The 21,539-nt window shown below is 46.8% G+C and overlaps 2 protein-coding genes across 2 annotated transcripts; one reads left to right on the forward strand and one right to left on the reverse strand.

Moving 5' to 3' along the window:
* Positions 1-6,421, forward strand: mdka (midkine a). Its single transcript, XM_028956236.1, has 5 exons — positions 1-134; positions 4,429-4,511; positions 4,947-5,114; positions 5,207-5,368; positions 5,582-6,421. Exons 1-5 carry the CDS (start codon positions 10-12, stop codon positions 5,602-5,604), a joined length of 561 nt encoding a protein of 186 aa, XP_028812069.1. The 5' UTR covers positions 1-9; the 3' UTR covers positions 5,605-6,421.
* A 2,358-nt stretch (positions 6,422-8,779) lies between these two features.
* Positions 8,780-20,123, reverse strand: chrm4a (cholinergic receptor, muscarinic 4a). Its single transcript, XM_028956235.1, has 2 exons — positions 19,595-20,123; positions 8,780-11,964 (listed from the first exon to the last, which is right to left on the reverse strand). Exons 1-2 carry the CDS (start codon positions 19,812-19,814, stop codon positions 10,472-10,474), a joined length of 1,713 nt encoding a protein of 570 aa, XP_028812068.1. The 5' UTR covers positions 19,815-20,123; the 3' UTR covers positions 8,780-10,471.
* Positions 20,124-21,539: the final 1,416 nt, after the last annotated feature.

Consider the following 21,539-nt stretch of genomic DNA (forward strand, 5'->3'; position numbering starts at 1 on the left):
CTAATTTAAATGTGGTTCTTATGGGACCAGATCGGACTAGTTTTTGTGGAAACAAAGGGCGGCGCGACGCTGCGAGCCGAGTTCTGCGACAAACTCCGCGGTTTAAAGCCACAGAAAGAACTTTTACCTGCAAAGTAAGTTTTTTTCGTTGTTTAAATAAGTACTTGACAATAAAAATAAAAAAAAACTGTTAACAAAAAGGACCGCGGCTGCGTGAATAAGTAACTCTACTTTTACAACTTTCATTTACTTTTATAGGCAAGTCCCATAATCATATTTTTTACTGTTATTGTAGTAGTTAATGTTGGTTTTAGGTCAGCTAGGTTTATGCAATTGCATCATCTATTTTTTGATTATTAATTAGACTCCGTTAGATGGATCCATTTCTGAAAAATGCAAAAAAAAAAACAGCCTCTTTTTGCCTTTTTGTTCGGTGCGTGTCGAATTTGGGGGTCAGTGGGTTTAAAAAGTGGGGATTCCTGCAGAGCTCCACCACGACACGGACCGCAGTGCTCAATTTCCTACTAAAACCTCACATGAAACACACACGTGCGGTTAATGTTCGAGTGAAAAATTCAACTAAACACAGTAATCCATAGGCGTTTATATCTATTTTATTCCATCGTTGATATAGATCGATTATAGTTATTGCTACTAGATGACAAAGGATGAACAAAACCAAACATGTTGCATCATCACAGACTGATCAATAAGTGCAAGCTCTCCCTTTGTTTGGCTGTTATTAAAAATTGAAGCAGATTGAGGGGTAAATGTCGACCACACCCTAATATGAGAAGTCCCCCGTGGCTCCATGTGAGGAGCGTTATTGATTGTTGGGGCGAGCTTCTCAGCTCGATGATAAGTGTTCCTCAGCCCCCCGCCGGGTCTCCCCCGGCGTCCCGGCGGTGCTTTCCTGAGGTTCGATGCGCTCCACTTCGTCCCCCGTCTCTTAATGCCGCCGTGAAAGTGCGAGCGGGATCCGGAGGGCCCGGAATGGCGGCGGTGATCCCCTCTCGGGCCTGCTCCTTTCATCGCCCGGGACCTTTTCACCTCCGCCGTGCATGTCCCCCGCGCCCCCTTTCACTCCCTCTTCTGATGCAAAGCAGCGCTTCATTTCTCCTCAAGTGGACCTTTGAGAATCGGCACGTTTGAAGGATTAGAACCGTGCCGGAGCGGCTGTGGTAAACATTCCTCCGTCTAGTTCGGCCCTCGCGCTTTGCTTTTTCCTGCTCTTGGTTAGATAAGAGAGAGGCGGGGAAGTGAAGGAATCTGGTACGGACTGAGGACGGCCGCGGCCTCGTCCAGGGGTCTTCCTCTGATCTTGGTGACCGAAATCTGACCGGCCTATAAAGCATACGCGCATCACTTCAGAATAAACAGAGAAGGGATATATTAAACATCCTGGACTTCCCTAGCCCTATATGACAGGCGTTTTATTACATGAAGTGGCTGCTTGCTAGTTGTCTGTAGCCAGCCGCCCCGCCCTTTGTTGTTGGCGTGTAAATATTTCCGACGAGATGGTTTTATAAACAAGGTTTAAAAGCGGGAGGAGCCTGTAGGCATGATTGACGGCTCTCTCACACTCCTAATACCCCTTGTACACAAACGTGGCCACGCCCACCACCACCATGCAGATAATCAGTGCTTTAATTCCAGTGTTCTGATGGGGGACGTCCCAAGTGAATGTCCCAAGCATGTCAAAAAAATATATATATATATATAAATCACTGGGAAAATATGGCCCCAATTTTACTCTTCATGATCAGTCATTTTGATCCAGCCGACTGCTGACCACATGAAACCTGACCGCGTGTCCATCAGTCCTGTCCGAGAAACCGCAGAGTCACTTTGTCCCACCAGGGACATCAGAAAAGCCTTTCAAGCCTTTTGTTGGCCCTTAAGTGACTGTGTTCCTTTCGGAAGTGGGCCGGAGCGGCTGGCCGGACTTTTGTTTCGGCTTCTTTGGCAGTGACCCCGGACCCCCGCGGGACTCTTCAACATGTCAGCGGTGGGCGTTTCCCGGTCACTGGCTGTTCTGTGGAGCCGGGAAATGTTCCTTTTTGCGACTCCCATCATGCTCTCATTTCCTACATTAAGTCCTGAGGTAAAAGACCGGTCCATTTTAAACCCTAATTGGCTACAGGGGGCCCCAAAACTAATTTAGCCATCACTTTTTATTCCGAGATGCAAACGAGTTGCACGTTGCAGTTTCACGAGTTTTAGTTTATTTGCTCCATGTGCTGCCCGATGGCAGCGACGAGACGATTGCGGGGACAGTCAGGACAGTGACGGAATGCCAGAAACGACCATGATTAGCTTCCTTTACATTTACATTTATGGCATTTATCAGACGCCCTTATCCAGAGCGACTTACAATCAGTAGTTACAGGGACAGTCTCCCTGGAGCAACTTAGGGTTAAGTGTCTTGCTCAGGGACACGATGGTAGTGAGTTTGGATTTGAACCCGGGTCTTCTGGTTCACAGGCGAGTGTGTTACCCACTAGGCTTCTACCACCCAGCTTCCTTTAGCGTCTTCCCTCCCATCCTCGGGTTATGTATGAAGGTCCTGAGGGAGAAGTGACCGCCGGAATCCAAGTGGGACCGGAGGCCGGCCCGCTCCCAGGCGCCTGAAAGACCCGGCGTGGGGCTGCTGATGTCCCGGGGCCGGGTGCGTGGTGAAAAGAGGCGAGGGGGGGGGGACCCCGCATTCCACCCTGGCAGCGATAAAGGCCCTGTGTGGCGCGGAGGCCCGGGGCCCAGCGGGGCGAAGGGCGGCCCGCTGCGCCGCGCTTCACGCCGGACAAAAGTGTTGCTCCGGGAGCCCCGTCCACGTCGCAAGTGCCAGCTGGTGCCGGGCGGGGGGAGAAAAGTCCTGTTTTTCTCCGCCGTTTTTAACAGCCTCACAAAGGCCGTTCGGGGGGCCCGGAGGGCCCGGAGAATTATGGCGGCTCACAGTCTTTAGTCACGGTCCACTGAGCCGCTGACACTTAATTACTTTTCGGAGACGAGCTCCCAGATTTAGTGGGTCAACAGAATATTTGATGAAGCGGCTTTAGGCGAACAGTGCGCACACGCTTGGGCAGGCCTTTTTTCCATAAACGTGGCGCCATGGCGACGAGGCCAGTCCTGGTGGGACTTCCGGGGAAGCTGCAGCCGATGGGATCCCCAACTGGTACACAATGGTGGAAACTCTGCTGTGGTGGGTTCTGGGATACCCGCCGCGGGAGGTGCCAATCAAACAGCTGTTCCGAGTGATTTATGCCGAATATGCAGGATAATGCGGTTCTGCGGTCGGATGTTGATTAGCGGCTGCTCGTCTTCTCCGCCCCGCTGATTAGCGATCGGACCGCTGGCTCGGGCCGCGCCGATGGAGCTCCGATTTTTAAGTGGGTGTTCGGCGTCGGTGGCACCTCACGACCGGCTCGGCTGCCCTTGAGTCCCGGTCCCCTGCTTTATAAAGCGGCCACCCTGTTTCCGTGGCAGCCACATTCACGTCCGTTTTTTTAACTGGGAGGTCCGAGATGTTCTAGATGTTCTAGATACAAGCATGTCATTAAAAACATTCCAATTGTTCAACCAAAAATTCTAAAAGTTTCTTATTAACCGTGCCAACGATGCCGAGCCCAGGACCAACTGTATATCAGGCTTAATTATGACACAATACCGCCATTCGAGGGAATAGAAATAGACGGCACCTCAACCTCCAGTCACGTGCGGGTGAGGAATGACGTAAGAGCTCCGGTATCGACTCTTCTTCTCTCCATGCCACCAGCGGCTGGGGGTGCCAGAGGGTGACCGGTCCTGCTGGAAATTTCCATCGGCCCTTTCGATCCTCCTCGCTCACGTGGACGCGGCGCCCCACTCTGGAATTTTGATGGTTTACGCTGCTTGATCTTTGCTCCCGGCTTTCACCGGTCCGCGGTGCTAATGAGTCCGTTTAACGGCTTCCGGAGCGTGCCATATTCGCACCATATTAACTAAGAGCAGGTGGGGAAGGTGCCCGAGGGCCTTCGCCATGTTTATAAGGCGCTTAAAAAGTCCAGCAGCCTACGTGGAGAAGTAGAGAGGCCAGTGAAGGACTGCGAGGCTGCTCGGCGACGTCCGGCGATGCCGGATGTTGTCATACTCGTGTCAGACGTGGCCTGCAGCTGGGCTTTTTCAGCAGGAGCCCTTCTAACGTTCTTGTTGTGAGCGGTCCAGCATGAACTGGCTTGTTGACCCGCTGGGGACCCGCACGATCCTGTTTAATTTTAAACAGGATCGTGTCTATAGTGTTTCGGTCATTTGCAGGACGCTGGAAAGTTGAGGGCAACTAGTGTCCATAATCCATGGAGAAGTAGACCCCTGTGGGGTTTTTGGACAGCTACGTGGTTCCCCTCTCCGCTTTATGCTTTATGAATGATGCTTTTTTTGGTTTTTCTCTCCCAGGATGCGCGGCCTTCTGTCCACCATCATCCTCCTGCTCTTGGCCCTGATGATCGCCACCACGGAGGCAGGCAAAAATAAGAAAGGTGACGTCTACGTGTTAAGCTGTCATTAACTGACATGAAGCCCCCTAGTCATGATGACCTTCCTTTTCGAAAAAAGATGAATAAAGAATAAAGATGGAATGATAGAAGGTTACAGTGGTTTTCTAAAAAAACCTTACTGGCCGATGTCCAACCTGCGCTGGTCAACTGGCCCCTCCCCCCCTCGCCTACGAGCGGTCCGGCGCACAGCTGGCAAAACACTGAGCTCAACTCCAGCTGAACCCGGGGAGAAATGTTCCCTCCGGATGGGGGGAGGTCCTCTCGCTCGGTCACCTCCGGGTGACCCCGGAGCACGACGCCGATGCTCGCGCTAATACAGGCGGCCCTGCTGTGGGGCTTCGCGTGCGGATGCTGAGATTACTTCCTTTAGCCTAATTAATGTCATGACGGAACTAACGCTACGCTTCTGTTACTCAGAAAAGGGCAAAGGCTCCAAAGTGTCCTCGGACTGTACCGACTGGCGCTTCGGTGCCTGTGTGCCCAATAATGGGGACTGTGGTGCTGGCGTTAGAGAGGGCACCTGCAACGGCGAAACCAAGAAAGTCAAGTGCAAAGTGCCTTGCAACTGGAAGAAGGAGTTTGGCGGTTAGTTTGTTCGTACATGTCTGTTGCTTTTTGACTGTGCTGATAATGGCGGTTGGTCGGTTCACCGGTTCATCCTCCGATTTGCCTCGCAGCCGACTGCAAGTACAAGTTTGAGAACTGGGGTGAGTGCGATACCGAGTCTGGACTGAAGACACGGATCGGCACCCTGAAGAAGGCGCTCTTCGATGTGGAATGCCAGACTTCCATCAGGGTGACCAAGCCATGTGGAGTAAAGCCTAAGACAAACTCCAAAGGTCAGTGGAGCAACCCGCCACCTCCTGTTCCTCCGGGATTTTTGGACATTAAGGCATATCACCGCCCCAACTCAAACATTTTACAAGATAAGAACAATGGATAGATGGCTGTTCTATAGTTGTGTGCCAATGTTACATTGCCACCTGTTGGTCTGGCATGCACGCTATGGTTTTGAAAACTTCTTCACAATGACCAATGTGATCTTCCAACAGGAAAGAAAGGGAAGGGAAACTAACGAGAACCAAGCTTGAGCTGGACGAGCACACGACCCCCAAAACCAGCGCTGTGATACCCTGCATCTGCTTTTGTACGTGTCTGAAATGGACGTGTCCGATTCCATGTATATACGAAGGGAGAAGTGCGAGTGGTAACTTCTCCCTGCCTTCATCCTGCAGCATCTCAGGCATGAGACCTTCTTCTTCACTGTCGTTTCAGATACCCCCCCATATGCAGCACACACGCAATGTGTCTTAAAAATATCGTCTGTGACGTGTACAAAACATGCTTTACAGACATATATATGTATATGTATACTGTACTTAGCTGTAGTTAAGCTGGCATAGATGTGTAGTTTTCAACGGCTTTGGTAGCTTGAAGTCAGCTCGTCGGGAACAGTGGGCTTCTTTTGATAAAATGGATTGTTTTATATATAAAAATTAGGAAAAAAATGAGTAGATTATCCAATGAATTCGTTTCCGACGTGGTAAGCAGCTATGTTATTGTCATGTTACGTTTTTCTTGTACGAGTTAGTGTTACTAACAGATGTAAAGATGTGCAAATGACGCGAGGAACGAGTGCCAGTTTCTAAATCGAGCTGTTTCCTACACTGCCCTCAGAGCGCATTGTATAATATTCCACGGTAGGGGCTGCCGACAAGGTTATATACAGCTGGAGCTCTTTTCAAACGACTGTCTGGTTATTCGAGTGTGAATCTCATCTCTGTGTTTTGCATTTAAGCGCACACACGCCCGTACACCGACACAATCTGTGGGTTGGTTACGGTTTTCATTTGGGGAAATGGCCGTGCACTAAATAAACGTCTCAAAATTGGCCTCCTGCTTGCTGCTTGCTGCTGTGAGAATAAACAGTGACATGAATAGCCGCTCATAACTGCAATATGCACCAGCACGAGTGAAATACTCTACTGGCATTCTCTACAGTAACACATTATAATAACAGAAATCATTTTTCTGTGGTAGAATCCAGTCACAACTGTGAAATCTTGTGTGTGTGGTACAGTAAAATCGCACATTGTCACTATGCAATGTGTCACCCTCATCTGACGGAATGTTTGCAATTTACAGGACATTAAAAAATGGGTGACCCATGGACATTCGATTTATAGCAGATTTGCGCACGCAAGAAATGAAAGACATACATAACTAAACATGTGCATAATGATAACCATGGTGTCAGGAGTCGGCCACAGTGCATGCATTCGCACAACTCACAAACACAGGGTTTACTGAGTGACAAAAACACATGGGCACTCGCGGCAATACACAGGATTTGGTAAAATGCACGATGACTGGGTGGGGACAGGGTGAAAAAAAGAATACACACACAATGAACATGTCCAGCCCCCAACCGGAGCACCCCAAAAAATTCAGGATCGTGGTCATTTAAATCATTTTCTAACAAGGCATCGCATTAGCCATCGTCAGCCATTTTCCATGTGCAGAATACCCAAAAATAAATGTCATGGAATGCTAATTGTTATTTATTCCACGCATTCTTTATTATTCCTTGGCTGCACTGGCGACCTAGTTCCAGCTTTAAAGCTGCTGGATTCCCTTAACACGTCGCTCCAGGTTGCAGAGTGCCAGAGAGCCCCATGCATGTAGGAGCAGGATGGAGGCTCTGCACTGCTCTCTCTGGGGACCACAGGGACGTTTGAAGACGGGTCACTGTTATCTGTTTAATGGATTGGTCACCATTCACCGTAACTGAGGGCCGGTTTTGGGACAGGGGTAACAGGAGAGGCAGCAACACAAAGGTGGTCCATAATTACAAGATTTATTTCCCAAGCGTAAGACATTTAAAAAAGACATACAGATGCACAGAAACGATCCTCTGTACATAGTGGAGATCCATCACCTTTAATGCCAGCACTCAGCTGATCGCACATTAACCCAGTGGGGCTGGGTGTCGGTAAGCAGATGTCTGTGAGTGATTACAGTCTCGGCATATTAAACAACCAAATGAACACAAACATGATACATATATTATTTATGGAGCATATACCAGTTGTAAAAGGTCCATCAGAGTTTCTGTGCATTTATTTGACAAATTATAAGGAAAACCATGTACAATGATTGGAATCAACATTACTTATAACGTGTCTCCAAAAAAAAAGAAATAGATGGCTTCTTAACATGGCAAGCCAAAAAGACTTTACTACTTTTTACTGCTAAATATGTGTTTTTATAATTTTTATATGTTAGATGTTTAGTTTTTATTGATATATCCCACTCGCTCACACCTATATTCAGGTCGAGGGTATCAGAACTCATCCAGTAACTCACAAGCTCACACCTACAGTCCAGTTCAGAGAACCAGAGAATGCCAACTCTCCACTGCTTTTGATATTAATATTTTTATTTTCATATTTTTTCTCTTATTTTGCTCATGGAAACCAAATTATGGATGTTTAAATGGGAACAATTGTGCTATTACCAATGTAACTACATAAATCAATTAAAAATGAAACTTTACCAACCAATTAAAATAGATTTTTTAAACAAGGGAAGCAAATATGCAGAGGATAATAATTCTAGTAATATATTACTAGAAAAAACAATGATATATAATTGCATTTGTACTAAAAATACAATTCTTAATGCTTAAAATAATAATTGATAAATTGGTGAAATGAATGGGCCTGTTTGCCTTAGAATCACGCTTTGCTATTTTTGTGCAAATCAGCCCACAACACAACATTAACTTCAATGGCGGAAGCCTTATCTCCTTGGAAACAGCCATCGTCCTGGGTCAGGGTCAGCATGTGTGTGCATGAGGGACGTGTTTTTAGTTAAGGCTTAAATTCATCAGGGCTGCTGGGATTATGGTACAAACTGATCAATGCATATTGATTATTTTGTGCTTGTCACGTTAACATTCATTAGGAGGACATGATGAAACTGGACCTGACGTTCAGAATTATTCCGCACCAGACAAAAAGCGAGATTGAAATTTTGACCAGGATAGTTGGTTGAGAACTCAGTCTTTGGTTTTTTGTAATGCAAATAATATATTCTGCTCCTTCGGGAGGCAACTATAACTAATAGAACATCTATCTTTTTTTTTAAGTGAAGTGATTGTGAAACACTGCAGCACAGCACATGGTGACACAGCGAAATGTGTCCTCTGTATTTAACCATCACCCTTGGTGAGCAGTGGGCACCATGACAGGCGCCCGGGGAGCAGTGTGTGCGGTTTGCTCAGTGGCACCTTGGCGGTTCGGGATTCGAACTGGCAACCTTCTGATTACGGGTCAGAATTCTTACCCGTCATGCCACCACTGCCCCTGCTTGATCCTGGTTGCTTGATCCTGGTTGTTAAATTCTGTAAGTATATCGTAGTGTTGGCCATCAAGAAGACAGAACTGGGACCAGCAAGAGACAAGCTCCCTGAGGAAATCCCATATGGAAGGGACATTCTCTGATGTCACTAGATTTACCCACAAGCCTCTTCCTGTAGTCTGTGTCTGATCATCCCATAATGCAATCTGAGATTAGCTGAGTGCTTCATGACTGTGACATTTAAAACATCTGTCATATAACTGACAAACTCAAGCAGGTGTTTGTCTGTGCGCATCTTAAATATAGATAGATTTACACCTCCTGTTAGACTAATTTTCCAGATTACATCATATGAAATCATATCATATTATGCATGTATATCATTCCACCAAACATCTTGTAAATGTGGTACATTTTATAGATTTCGACTTTAATTTTATTCTTCATGTTTCGGAGGCAAGTCTTTTTTTCACATTCCAAAGAAAATGTACATCTTGTGTCTGTAAAGTCTTAATAAATTACAAATACATCCTCAGGACATGTTTTTCACACACACACAGCGATACATCTGAAAATGTTCATTAATAAAATGACATGTTGTTCACCATCTAAATACAAGAGAAGTACAAACATCCAGATATTAAATGCAGGACGGGATATAGAGGCCATGTATTTACATATTTATGTAAAGAGGGTTTAGAATACAAAAAGCATTTTAACTCTCATCCTGGCAGCCTTTTTGAGTCACTTGGGGATGTTTGAAGAGGGACCAAATACGTAAGGCTGGATTCAGAAGTAAAAAGAACATTTGAGAGGAAGACCTGGGCCGAGACTCCACATCTCCATATATTTAGTATTTCTACACCCATATATACAGAACCAGTGCTGCGACACAATCTCCAGCCTGACGCATTTGACGCACATCTCTTTTCATACGGGAGGCTTTTTCCAGCAAAGTCGAATGTTTCGGTGCCACTTGTAACTGAGTCGACTCGTTCAAAATCATTAATCAGCTAATGAGGGAGCAGACGTGCCAAAATCCCCCCCCCCGGGGAACCAGGATGCAAAGCAGGACAACCTATTTTCCTCCTGGGGTATCCTGTACATTGTTATTAGGCTATAACTTCCGAAAATATGTCTTTTTATACAAACCTTTCGTTAAGATGAGCGTTGACGTGCCTTGCGGTCCACACAGCTCGGAAACCAATATCCCGTTCGGCCACGAGATCCATTCAGAGGAGACGCGGATCGGCCCAGCCTGGGATTCCTGGAAATGGCGGCCTGTCCAGATGTTAACTGCCGGTGCTTTCTGTCACTGAATTGGCGCGCCACTCTCCAAGGCCGACGATTGAACAGATAAGATGGAAACCGCGGACGCGGTCTGCCGTCCCAGACCTGATGAAGGCCATTCTCTGTACAATTTGGGGAAGGAAGCGGCAGTGAAGCTGTGTGTATTCTAGTCTGGTAGGTATTTGTAATCTCCAGCACCTTGCTGCAGTGATCCCGCATGAGAAATAAAAAAGAAAGCAGCAGAGGTCCTTCTCATCATACATTCTCTTTAGCTGCCCTGAACGTCCAGTTCATCTGGTGCCAATGTTCTTATACTGACATATAAGAAGGTTCTTGAAGGTCTTCTTGAAGGTGGCATTGCAGAGCGCATAGCAAGCAGGGTTGATGGTGCTGTTGACGTAGCAGAGCCAGTAGCCGATGGCCCACACCGTGTCCGGGACGCAGGACTGGCAGAAGGTGCTGATCAGCACCATGACGTTGTAGGGGGTCCAGGTGATGATGAAGGCCAGGAGGATGGCGAAGATAGTCTTAGTGACTTTCTTCTCCCTGGCTGCCATCTGCCTCTTCCTCTTCACCTGGCTGCGGGCGATGCTGGCGAACTTCCGGGCAACCGTCCTGGGCCGGTTGACGGGTATGGAGCGCCCTTCGCTACCACTGGTGGGTGGGACAATCTCAATGGCGGTGATACACTCATCCCCAGCCTGCTTGGTGACGATCTTGATTTTGGACCATTTGGACGTGGGGTTGAGTTTGGGCGCCGTGGCAGGGTCGGGGTTGGCATTGTCCTCGGGTTTAGCCTCTGATGGAGCCACGCTGTTGACCTGTTCCTTGGTGTCCTTTGGGGCAATGCTGGCCGTGCTGGAGTCGTTGGAGCTGTCCTTCTCCTCCGGGTGGACGCTCGACTCTGCCTTGGTGGAGACCACTGACTCGTCCAGCTTGCCGTTTTTGACTGCGTCCCCGCTGCTGCAGGTGTCCAGGCTGGGTTTGGGCGACTGGTTGTTGTTGTTCTGCTTTAGTATGTGGGTCTTGAGCAGCCCACAAGACTTCAGAGCCTTCTTCTCCTTTTTGGCCTCCGGCTTCTGCTTGGACACCCTGCTGCGGCTGGCCAGAGAAATGTGAACATAGAGCACAGTCATGATGACCACGGGCAGGTAGAAGGCCGCGATGGCCGTTCCAAACGTGACTGCGGGATTGGAGAGGAACTGGATGTAGCATTCACCCGGCTCCACCGTGCGCTCGCCCACAATGAACTGCCAGAACAGGATGGCCGGGGCCCACAGGATGAAGGAAAGGATCCAGGCAGCAGCGATCATCAGACCTGCCATCTTGGTGGTCCTCCTGGTCGGGTAGCTCAGGGGTTTGGTTACACAGAAGTAGCGGTCGAAGCTTATAATCAACAGGTTCATGACTGAGGCGTTGCTGACAACGTAGTCTAGGGCCAGCCACAGGTCACAGACCACCGGGCCCAGCGGCCAGTAGCCCTTGATGATGTAGACCGTGTAGAGGTTCATGGAGAACACACCAATGATGAGGTCAGCACAGGCAAGGCTGAACAGGAAGTAGTTGTTGACCGTCTGAAGGTGCCTGTTCACTTTGATGGACAACATCACAAGGATGTTTCCCACTATAGTGACAAAACTGAGTGAGCCCGTGACCAGGGCAATGAAGACCATCTCCACTGTTTTGTATGGGCTGCTGGTGTCGTCTCCCATCGGGCAGGACTGGTTGCTGCCGGGAACGTCGCAGCTGAGGTTGCCGTCGCTGGATGCATTGTTCAGAGAGCCTGGAATGTAAACACAGAAAAACTCAATTAACACAGTTTGCCATTTTCACATCTGGTCCATATTAATAATTTTGGACATCTAAGCTATGGTGGATGAGAAATGCATTTGGACTGCAGTATACGGCCTGTAATGGGATTTTTACATATGCACAACGCACTTTGTAAAAATGGAAATCGTGGAGACCAAAAAGGAGAGAATCGGTTGAACATTGCAGCTTTAGCTTAAGGATGTTTAATGAGCATTACAGGTATTTCACTCTCATATTTATTAATAAATATGAGAGTCTGATCTCTGTTTTTTTAAAGCTGATAATCACATAATGCTATAATTAGGCCCAAATGGCACTTTTTGGCAGGTATTGACCAGTTGCATAAATCGTTGCACTTCCACCTGCAGTTTGATTTCAGAATTGCACCCAATTGGCCCAGAAAAACATAACACATTTTTGCTAATTGAGTCCATTAAACCTGTTATGTGACAGGCTGTTAACCTACTGCTGTTAAAAGACAATCCTGGGAATATTGTTCTTCTCAGACATTTTGACATACACAAAAGAAAGGCCGGAAAAACAGCAGAATCCCACATTTGGTGTTGCTGGGATGCAGTTGTGGCCAAATGGAAGAGAACGATGGTTAATTGTGAATTGACTGCGGGCTAATTCAATTTCCATGTTCCATATGGATTAACTGCATATTCCATTTATTTTTTAAAGAGATTAATGCATCACAAGATGAGATTAATCACACATTCATCATGTAGACTGGCACATGAAAACATGATTCTGTGTTTTGACAGTGAGTTCTGTGCTTAATGGTGCATTAATATCATGCAGTGAATATATTAAATTTGATAGATTTTTTTTTCTTTAACCATAGCCATCCTCTAGAAGAAAAAATACAAAAATTCCAACACTGAAGACATTACCCCAGGTTTCATCATGACTTGTATACCATGATGAATTAACAATGAAATAAATAAAACAATCAAGATGTCAAGCTTTCGCTCATTTTTTATGTGCAATAAAAAAATCTTGCATAAATTTTGCGCAATCTGATTAACATCAACACATTCGAGTTGACAGTCAAGGAGCATCAGTGTGCCAGAAAATGTGACAGAAGCACAAAGCATGAAGCAATAAAGAGAAGGAAAAAATGAAAGACAAGTCGTGACGGCAAGAAGACATTTCCCACCGACACAAGCAGAATGTGTTTTAATCCTCAGTGAAAACCAAACTGAAAACCACCGTTCGCTGCTGCTCGCTGGTTCATCAAGCCGACCTTCTGTGGCAGAAACATAGAGCAACACGCCATGCTAATCAACCATATGAGGATTATGGGAATGTGAAGGAGGTAACCGTTATGATTTTTAATTTTTTTTTAATTTACCTGGAATACCCAATCGCATGCACTAATGCACTTTCACTCTCTGTTTTCAGTCGTGCTTTTGAAGGCTGCCCTCTACTGGCTCTCAGGTGCCACCATAACGGACGTGTGGGAACTCGGGGGTCGAGGGACATTATTGTGCCCTGGCTGCACATGCAGAAAGATCTGCGCCGTTTGGGGAAAAGGAGCCCAAAAATACACATTCAGATGAGGAGTGTGCCCCTGGCAACACCCGAAAATTTCAGGTCTTATGATACGTAAATGATCATCTGTTATGCAGAGTAATAGAAAAAGCCGGGAGACGAGAGCACATTGCAGCCGGCATTTCACGGTGGCGGAGCTGAACTCGGCGTAATGCATTCCTTTTGATACCCTGCCCCGGCAGTGGCTGCGAACACAGGGGCGGCTCGGCTCCCCACAGAAGTGCTGCAGCACCTGCCCCATTTACAGCGGGGAGGGGAGCAGGGAGGCTCACCGAACGCGTGCATTGCACCCACAGGGTTTCTCACCAGGCAGTGATTTCACGTCTCCTGTAATGATGCTCTGAGTTGACCTTTGGCCTTTAGAAGTGTTAACAATTGTCCTGGCCATTCTTACTACTTGACAGTCAAGGTTTTTCAATCAACGCTCAATATTGTTGTCAATAATAAACCCAATACAGGACCAAAGAAAAGGAACACAGAGCAGCTTCAGATCACATTGACGCATGCAGATGAATACATCCCATAATACCACAGTGTTACTGGCGGTGACAGAGAGACTGCGGCACTGTGCGTGAAAGCTGGAACAGAAGACAAGTGCACTTTGGCTCCGGTGAGCCGCTTCCACAGCGAGCCAGGTACCGTGGCGCTCGACTCATCTTCCACGCGTGCCACGCCCGCTCGCTTACTTTAATGGGCAATCGTGGCTGCGACCCTAACTGTAGAATCTGAGCACAATGTAAAGAGCACAATGTTATATTCACCTGAACACAGGCCCTACAACCGAACAAACGCTTTCATTTCAGTCATGGACAAATGTTTTAATTTTTCAGCATGAAAGTGATGCCACTGATCAGGAGGGTAGGCTCTGTGGTGGGCGGGGACTTCAGAGACAATACAGTGTGGTGACAGTCACAGACTCATCAGATTGTATAATCACTTAATCACTCATAATCATTTATAACTTTATACCAGCACCTGCAACAAATCTATATATTTGCACAATAATTTCTTACTCTGCAATCATTCTAAGTGCTTGTTTTTCCTTTTTTACTTGTATTTTATCTGTATTTTTATTCTGTGCACAAAATATTTTCTATTTCTTTTTTTCTCTACATGATACATGAGTATTGTATCTTGTGTCTCGTGTGTTTGAGCAGCTATGACATAAGCGATTTCCTTCAGGATTAGTAAAGTTTTCTGAATATGAATTTAATTTTTTTTTATCATTTCAGGTGTTATTATAACAGAGAATATCTGTGAAGCACAGTTGCAGTTTCTGTTCTGTCTGATTTCTAAAGAGTAATTTTATTTAAAAATCTACTTGTTTATTATTGTTAATTCATTGTTATGCTGAATACAGGCATATCATTTTTGCCTGGAAATTGATCATTGCATTAAGGTTAAATAATTACAATAATGTTTAATACCTTATTAGTTAACATATAGTTTTGAGGGGAAGGGTGAAGGCATGCAATTGATTTTAGTTCTTAGGTCTTAGACGTACAAAATAAAAGCAGGATTTCTCATGTCTAAGCCTTCTTCGTTCTAATGCATCGTGTTGCTTTTTCCCGAGGCTGAACGTGGCATGGTGTGTACGTCTCTAATTCAAAGTAATGCCCCCGGCTGGCTCTGATAATGCTGCTGCCAGAAATAGGCCAATGCCATCCTGGATTTCCCCTCTCCTAGACACTTCTCCGTCAATTAACTTGCCATTTCGCATCATTTCTGTCCGCGCCAGTAACGTTCCCAGGGTTCCGTGCCGTAACACGGGGTCTGTTATGGGACATTCTGAAATATCCATAATCAATGATTAAATAAAGAGGTAATATTTCGACTCCACTATAAGCAGGTGAACATCTGATGCTGATAAAAAAAAAATAATTCAGCCCAAAGTGAAGTAAGCCCTGCAGGTTTCCAGTCCAATGCTGCAGCAGATGCTTCCAGGGAGATGCCAGGCAGGTAGACATGGACCATAATGAGAGGAGAGTCCAGCAAACTCAAGACACTTCTTGGGTGAAGCGTGCACAGGTTCATTAAGCCAGAAACCGGAAAGCCAGCAAGAAGCAGCCGCTGGAGGACCTTCTGCTTGGTGATGAGGATGCACACACTGCTGTGCTCCTCAGTGTGTAACGTGCTGACATAGTCGGTAATGAACCACAAAATGGCTTCATCTGCAATAACAGGTAGCTAAAATTATACGATGTAAAATGAATAACTTTACTAACAAGTTCTGTAATTCAATTAAAATTCAGCCTTTAAAAAAAAAAATAACTAAAAGACAGACTACAGTGAGTCTAGAAAAAATATTTCTGGCCGTTTGACACTAGGACTGGTTCTTCACATCAGAGGGGTCTGGTGGAACCCACTGTGGAGTGTGGTGGAGTGTGGCGGAGGGCGGCCAGGCGGTTTTGTACAACATTAGCAGCCAAGGCTGGAGACTCTGGTCTGAGGCCGTGCGGTTTTCCAGTCCACTGATCATTTTCAGCCAACGGTTCAAGGAAACCAGGCCGACATTCAGTACGTTGCACCACATCTTCTTTCTTGCCAAGAGGCTTTAATTTCCTGTCCTGCGGGAAAGACTGCCACATAACATAGTGAGCCCAATGTTTAATATTCAAGAATATGAATACAAATGAATGGCCCGCCAACAACATCTGCCTGGTTACAAGTCACGAGACAATCAATACCAAAAGCTAATGATGGACATGGAGGCACCTGGAGACTAAAGCAGCTCAGAAAAGCTGTGTAATTTTTATTGCAAATATTGGTTCCAATCATATTTGAACCCCTACTCTAAACTATATGATGAGTTATCATCAATTTATGGATAAAGATCTCTTGCAAATAAGTCAAATAAGCTGAGCAACCAAATTCCTGATAACTTGTTCTCATTACCTGAGCCCCGCCCTCTGCGACTCACTAATGACCGTCCTGCCACCGCTGTCCCTCAGCAATCAGCTCCTCGCCCACCGAAGAGACAAATAAAAAGCACATTTGCTGCGAACAAGCAGATCAAATTAACATTGATACCGCGGCCTCACGCTACACAGCGCACCCGACCACTCAGATGGCGAAGCCAATTAAGGGCTTAATGATGGATTCTGCAGCCGGTGTGGCAGAGCGGCGAAGCCACCCTGACGTTGTGGTGAACATCAGGCTGCTCTCTCACTCTCAGATGGTCCTACACACACCCAGGCAGAACTGGAGAAAGATGTTCAGGCCTTTTGTTGTTCATTCGCTCTTCTTTATTACAAACTCAATGTTGAGTATTAAATACTGTACAGAATTGTTTTGTACTCAGACAAGTCACTGCGACAAACTGACTAGTGACCAAGAAATTGTGCCACATTTCTGCCTTTTTTATTAGTACACTTTCATACATACAGGGTGCTGGTCCACTCACTGCTAACATTTCCCGCTTATTTCAAAATGTCAGCGGCACTATGAGCAGCTCACAGGGGCCGTGACAGCCAGAAAAGGCCTGCTAGGTTATTTCCAGTCTGTAATGGGTTTAAAAAGTCCCCGAGCACCAAGGGATCGTAGGGACGCTGTATTTTAGGCCTTTTGACAAACTTTTATGGCCCAATCTTTCAATATAACCCCCTTAATCTGACTATAAAACATTATGTGCTCTGTCCAGGAGGCTCAGATCATAAGATACTGCTGTAGAATGAGGATTTTAATATTTATGGGTGCAAAATGAAGATATTTCCTGTATTTTATTTAATATTGTCATAAATAAATTTTTCATTACTTATTGAACACCTACAGGCCCGTGAGCTACTCTGCTCAAGGGAAAAGGTAGAACTGACACTTGGACGAAAGCAATATATGTTTTTAATTCCTGCATTTTAGAATGTGTTAAGACTGTGAGTGTGTGTGTGTGTGTGTGTGTGTGTGTATACAGGCTTCTGTGAAACTGTCGCCTGGAGATGCGTTGAACCCCATGCACAGTGCATTAAGAATTAATCACATTCATCTAATTGATGTGTGTGTTTTGTGAGTGCTGCCACTGAACACCTGCAATTAAAATCATTACCCATCCGCCTTGTGTTCCACAGAAGAGAAAGTTCATCCGTCCCACGTTGCCTCTCTTTTGTTTGATGGAAATCGTTCAGAAACTACAAAAGCGATGTGCCTTCTGTCAGCCTCAAACCCCACATCTAATCACGCACGTCATCAGCAATAGGTGACGACAATTTCCATTAATGACTCTAACTGAATAACTAATGAAAACTGTTCAAACTCTTAACCACAAATCAAATCTGTGCATTAATTCTGTGTGGCTGTTGTGTGAGGAAACTGTAATTGCTGAATAATGGAGAGGCGCTGTCTGTGGTGCTGAATCCTCAGGATTTGTGAAACGATCTTCCAGAAGTCACTGGCTTCACATGCACACTGTTGTTTTGACATTTAGAGCACACAGAAAACGAAGTTGCTTCACATTACGGATTCAGATTTTCACATCTGAGCCCCTATGGAGTCTCCTCGCTGCCGGGCCTGCCGTGAATACCAGATTACAGGACTTCATGATATTGCTTCGTTATGTAAGATGAGCGTGGAGTCCAAACGAAATAGATACTGGCCTGTTCTCAGGGTTTTATAGGTCAGGTTTCATTGTATTTCTACCAACACTGAAATCCTCCTGCTGCCTTCGTTGCCCGTTCTCTCGATTTGGAGACGTAATGAAGTACAGGATGCTTCCTGAACACACCCAGATAGCATAATGCAATACAGACAAGATCCAATCACTGGGCTGATTATTTCCAGAATTCTTAAAATGACGTGTGAAAGGGGGGAAAAAAGCAATTTTCCAGCGCTCTCTGTCGTTAATTGCATCAAGATGCACAATCATCATCCGCAAATCAGCAAGTGCTTCAGGTCTTCTGAAGGTCTTGCGTGTCTGACTGTGAATATTCACTAGTCTGGAGAGAACCTCAGAACCGGGTTCTCCATGGTTCTGCATTTGCAGCGAGAATGCCCTGGTGCGGGTGGGATGGTCATCCTCTGCGTCCCCTTGGCCATGCCCGTCTCCAGCGTGCATCTGTGCCTGGTGCTGGCATGGGCTCGCTCCGTGGAAGAGATCCAGGCAGAAAACTGGGTTAAAATGCAGCGAGACGAGGAGGGGAGGGGGGTGAACACTGACACCATTACGACGGGAGAAGCTCCTGCTGGAAGGGAGGAAACGCATCCTGCACCAGGGGGTCTTCTGTCCAATTCCTTCCTTCATCAGACCCAGCCAGCCTGTACTCTAACCTACACAGGACTGTACATGTGGCTCCTCCCACAACCTGCCACCAGAAAGACCCGGAGCTGTGGAGACCGTGACGGAACAGCATGGACCGTGCCGTAATCACCCACTCAGGGATTAGAGCCGAGCAAATCAGAGCAAAAAAGAGATTATAGACCCTGAAAATAATACCACGGCAGTAAAGACATAAAACAAAAACCCGATGTAATTATTTCCTTTCTCGTTCTGCTCTGGTCTAGATGTGGTGACTTGGTCACTCATTGCATTACATCTGGAGAAGCTGGTGGCTTCAGGCAGGTTCTGCATCCTTAAAAGTTCACGTGAGCAGAACGCTGCGAGAAATTCAGATGCTCCACACTATGTTCAGACCACGAAAGCTGCGAGTTGAATGAATAATAATAATAAAAATGAATAATAATTCCCCTCCGTCGCAGGTCCACAACTACAAACCTTCAGGAATCGTTCCCACCCCGACCCAATAACCACGGAATATCAGATTCTTATTTATTACTGCTAGTTCCTCCTCCTGCCAAGTCGAGTACAGTAAGATAAAGATTCGTAGCAACTGTATTAGTCCTCACCGAGCGAACGCGCAACGTGCGCGTTTTTACGCACGTACGGAAAGCTTCGGACACACGTTACATAAGAGAAAAAAACCTTTTCCAGGTACCAGATATAGTTTAACTCCTTTGCACCTTCCATATCGGACGCGTAAAGCTGTGTTCGGGGGGAAAGAGAAAGTTGAAGAACTTCGTCCACGTTGGCGAGTGTTCCGAGAAGAGAAGGTTCTTACCGTTCCAGCTCCAGGGCGCGAGCCCGCCAAGTCCGGTGCTGTTAGTTGCGTTCATGGTGCATGGTTCTGGTTCCCCTTCAGAACCCCCGTCCTCGTCCCGAACCGCGTCACCATCGCGGTTCCGACTGGCCCCCGAGCGGCAGGAGCGGCTGCGCCAGATGTGCGCGCTGTGCGTGTGCGGGAGCGGAGATTTCGGGCGCCGCGGAGCCGATGATGTCATGCGCCGGGCCGGCCAATCGCCTCCCAGATCCCCCTGCTCCCGACAGACGAAGTTAAAACTTCTCTCTCCTCCTCTCACGGGCTCCTTCTGGACAAAAGGAGCCGCTAAAAGCACTTAAAACCCGGACAGGACGCCTGGCGCCGGTTTCAGCACCAGTGCGCACTGGACAGCTTCGCCGTTCCGAATGTTGTTATAACGTCGCTGATTACGTGAGAGAGAGAGAGAGAGAGAGAGAGAGAGAGAGAGAGTAGTGTCTGTAGTGTACCCTCCACCTCCCCGGTGGACCGGGACCCTCAGCCCATGGCTGCGCCTCGGATGGTGAGGTCTTTCCCTCCGGTGACAAGGCAGTGTGGGGGACGAATGACTGATGTGGTATCATAGCAACGGGAGACAGGCAGACACGCTGCTTTCATCTCTCCGCGTCGCTGCGATGGCCGCAATGTTGAAATGTACAAAGAGAGAGGTGGCGTGATTTTTGAATGGCCCGCCATTCAAAACCCCACTCAATCTGAACCCCACTCAATTCATCTTAATCTCAGTGAATCATTCAGAGTTCAACCCTAAACTTCCTAATGACTGTCTGTCAGATGGTCCTGGTCAGTTCTTGGTGGTCACGTGACCAGCTGCTGGCGCTGGCCCTTTAAGAGGGGTGTGGTGGGGGGTATTTAGCCTCAGACTGGGCTTAATCTGTGTCTTCCTAGCCGCCCCACAGTCATGAAGGACCTTCTGGCCGCCGATAAAAACAGATGCAGCTACATCTGCTGACTGACCACTGATGTCACTCTTTCTCACCTTTCTCACTTTCTGTCTGCAGGGGTTCTGCTCTCCCAAAATATTTCAGAGGTCCTCCCATCAAATTTGCCCAGATTCTAAATTCTAAACCCAGACTCGGATTCTGGCTAATTCCTGCACAAAACTTCAGCGTCCGAGAAAGAAGGACAGGTCAAAAGCTGGGCTCCGAGCACAGACTGCGTTTCTTATTCTGCGCCTCCCTGCTCATGACCCACACGTCATACGGAGCAGGTGTGCCGGGCCAATAATGCCGACATTTTCGTCCCAGAAGGTTCTCCGAGATCAGTTACCCCGCACGTTAAACTCAGTTCACTTTAAAACAAAGTGCTTGTGCTCTTGCTCTGCCGGGGATTATGTGTGTGTGTGTGTGTGTGTGTGTGTGAAAGAGAGAGAGAGAGAGAGAGAGAGAGAGACTGCTCTCATCGTGGTCTGGATGATTTTCCTCTGTTCTGAGGTCAGTGAGTATAAAGGCTATCATGTCATGGTGCTCATGCCTGTCACATTTCAGCTCCTGTTCTCCGCTCCTCGCCAGCCGTAGCCAATGCATCCCGACATGGACGTCAAACGCTTCCTGCTCCGGCCGGGTTTTTTTTGGGTTGTTGTGGCTGTTTTTCAGCCATTCACTGTACAAGGGGACAGGCTGAGCAGGTCCTTACTACAGAGATTAATGAGTGTTCTTCATCCTAAACATATATCCAGAATTAGATTTGTGGAAGGAAAGCAACATGTATGTTCTGATAGAAATGAAGGGACAGGAGGAGCTCGGGTGAGTCTCCCTGAGGGACACGATTGGCTCAACAAAAAAAAAACTCACGTTTGCATTAATGCACAATGTAATTTATGTATTTATTTAAAAAAAAAGAGCAATTAAGTCCGCTTTTTTGTCTCAGCTGCACGCAATGGTTTTGTGAGGCAGGGTGGAGGATGTTGAAT

The sequence above is a fragment of the Denticeps clupeoides genome, chromosome 16 (assembly GCF_900700375.1).
Source record: "Denticeps clupeoides chromosome 16, fDenClu1.1, whole genome shotgun sequence".
Classification (NCBI taxonomy): Eukaryota; Metazoa; Chordata; class Actinopteri; order Clupeiformes; family Denticipitidae; genus Denticeps; species Denticeps clupeoides.

Coding starts and splice junctions, on each gene's coding strand:
- mdka (XM_028956236.1), top strand. CDS start 10: ATGTGGTTCTTATGGGACCAGATCGGACTAGTTTTTGTGGAAACAAAG. Junction 4,512..4,946: donor GGCAGGCAAAAATAAGAAAG/GTGACGTCTACG, acceptor TCTGTTACTCAG/AAAAGGGCAAAGGCTCCAAA. Junction 5,115..5,206: donor CTGGAAGAAGGAGTTTGGCG/GTTAGTTTGTTC, acceptor TTTGCCTCGCAG/CCGACTGCAAGTACAAGTTT.
- chrm4a (XM_028956235.1), bottom strand. CDS start 19,814: ATGACATCATCGGCTCCGCGGCGCCCGAAATCTCCGCTCCCGCACACG. Junction 11,965..19,594: donor CGCGCCCTGGAGCTGGAACG/GTAAGAACCTTC, acceptor TTTACATTCCAG/GCTCTCTGAACAATGCATCC.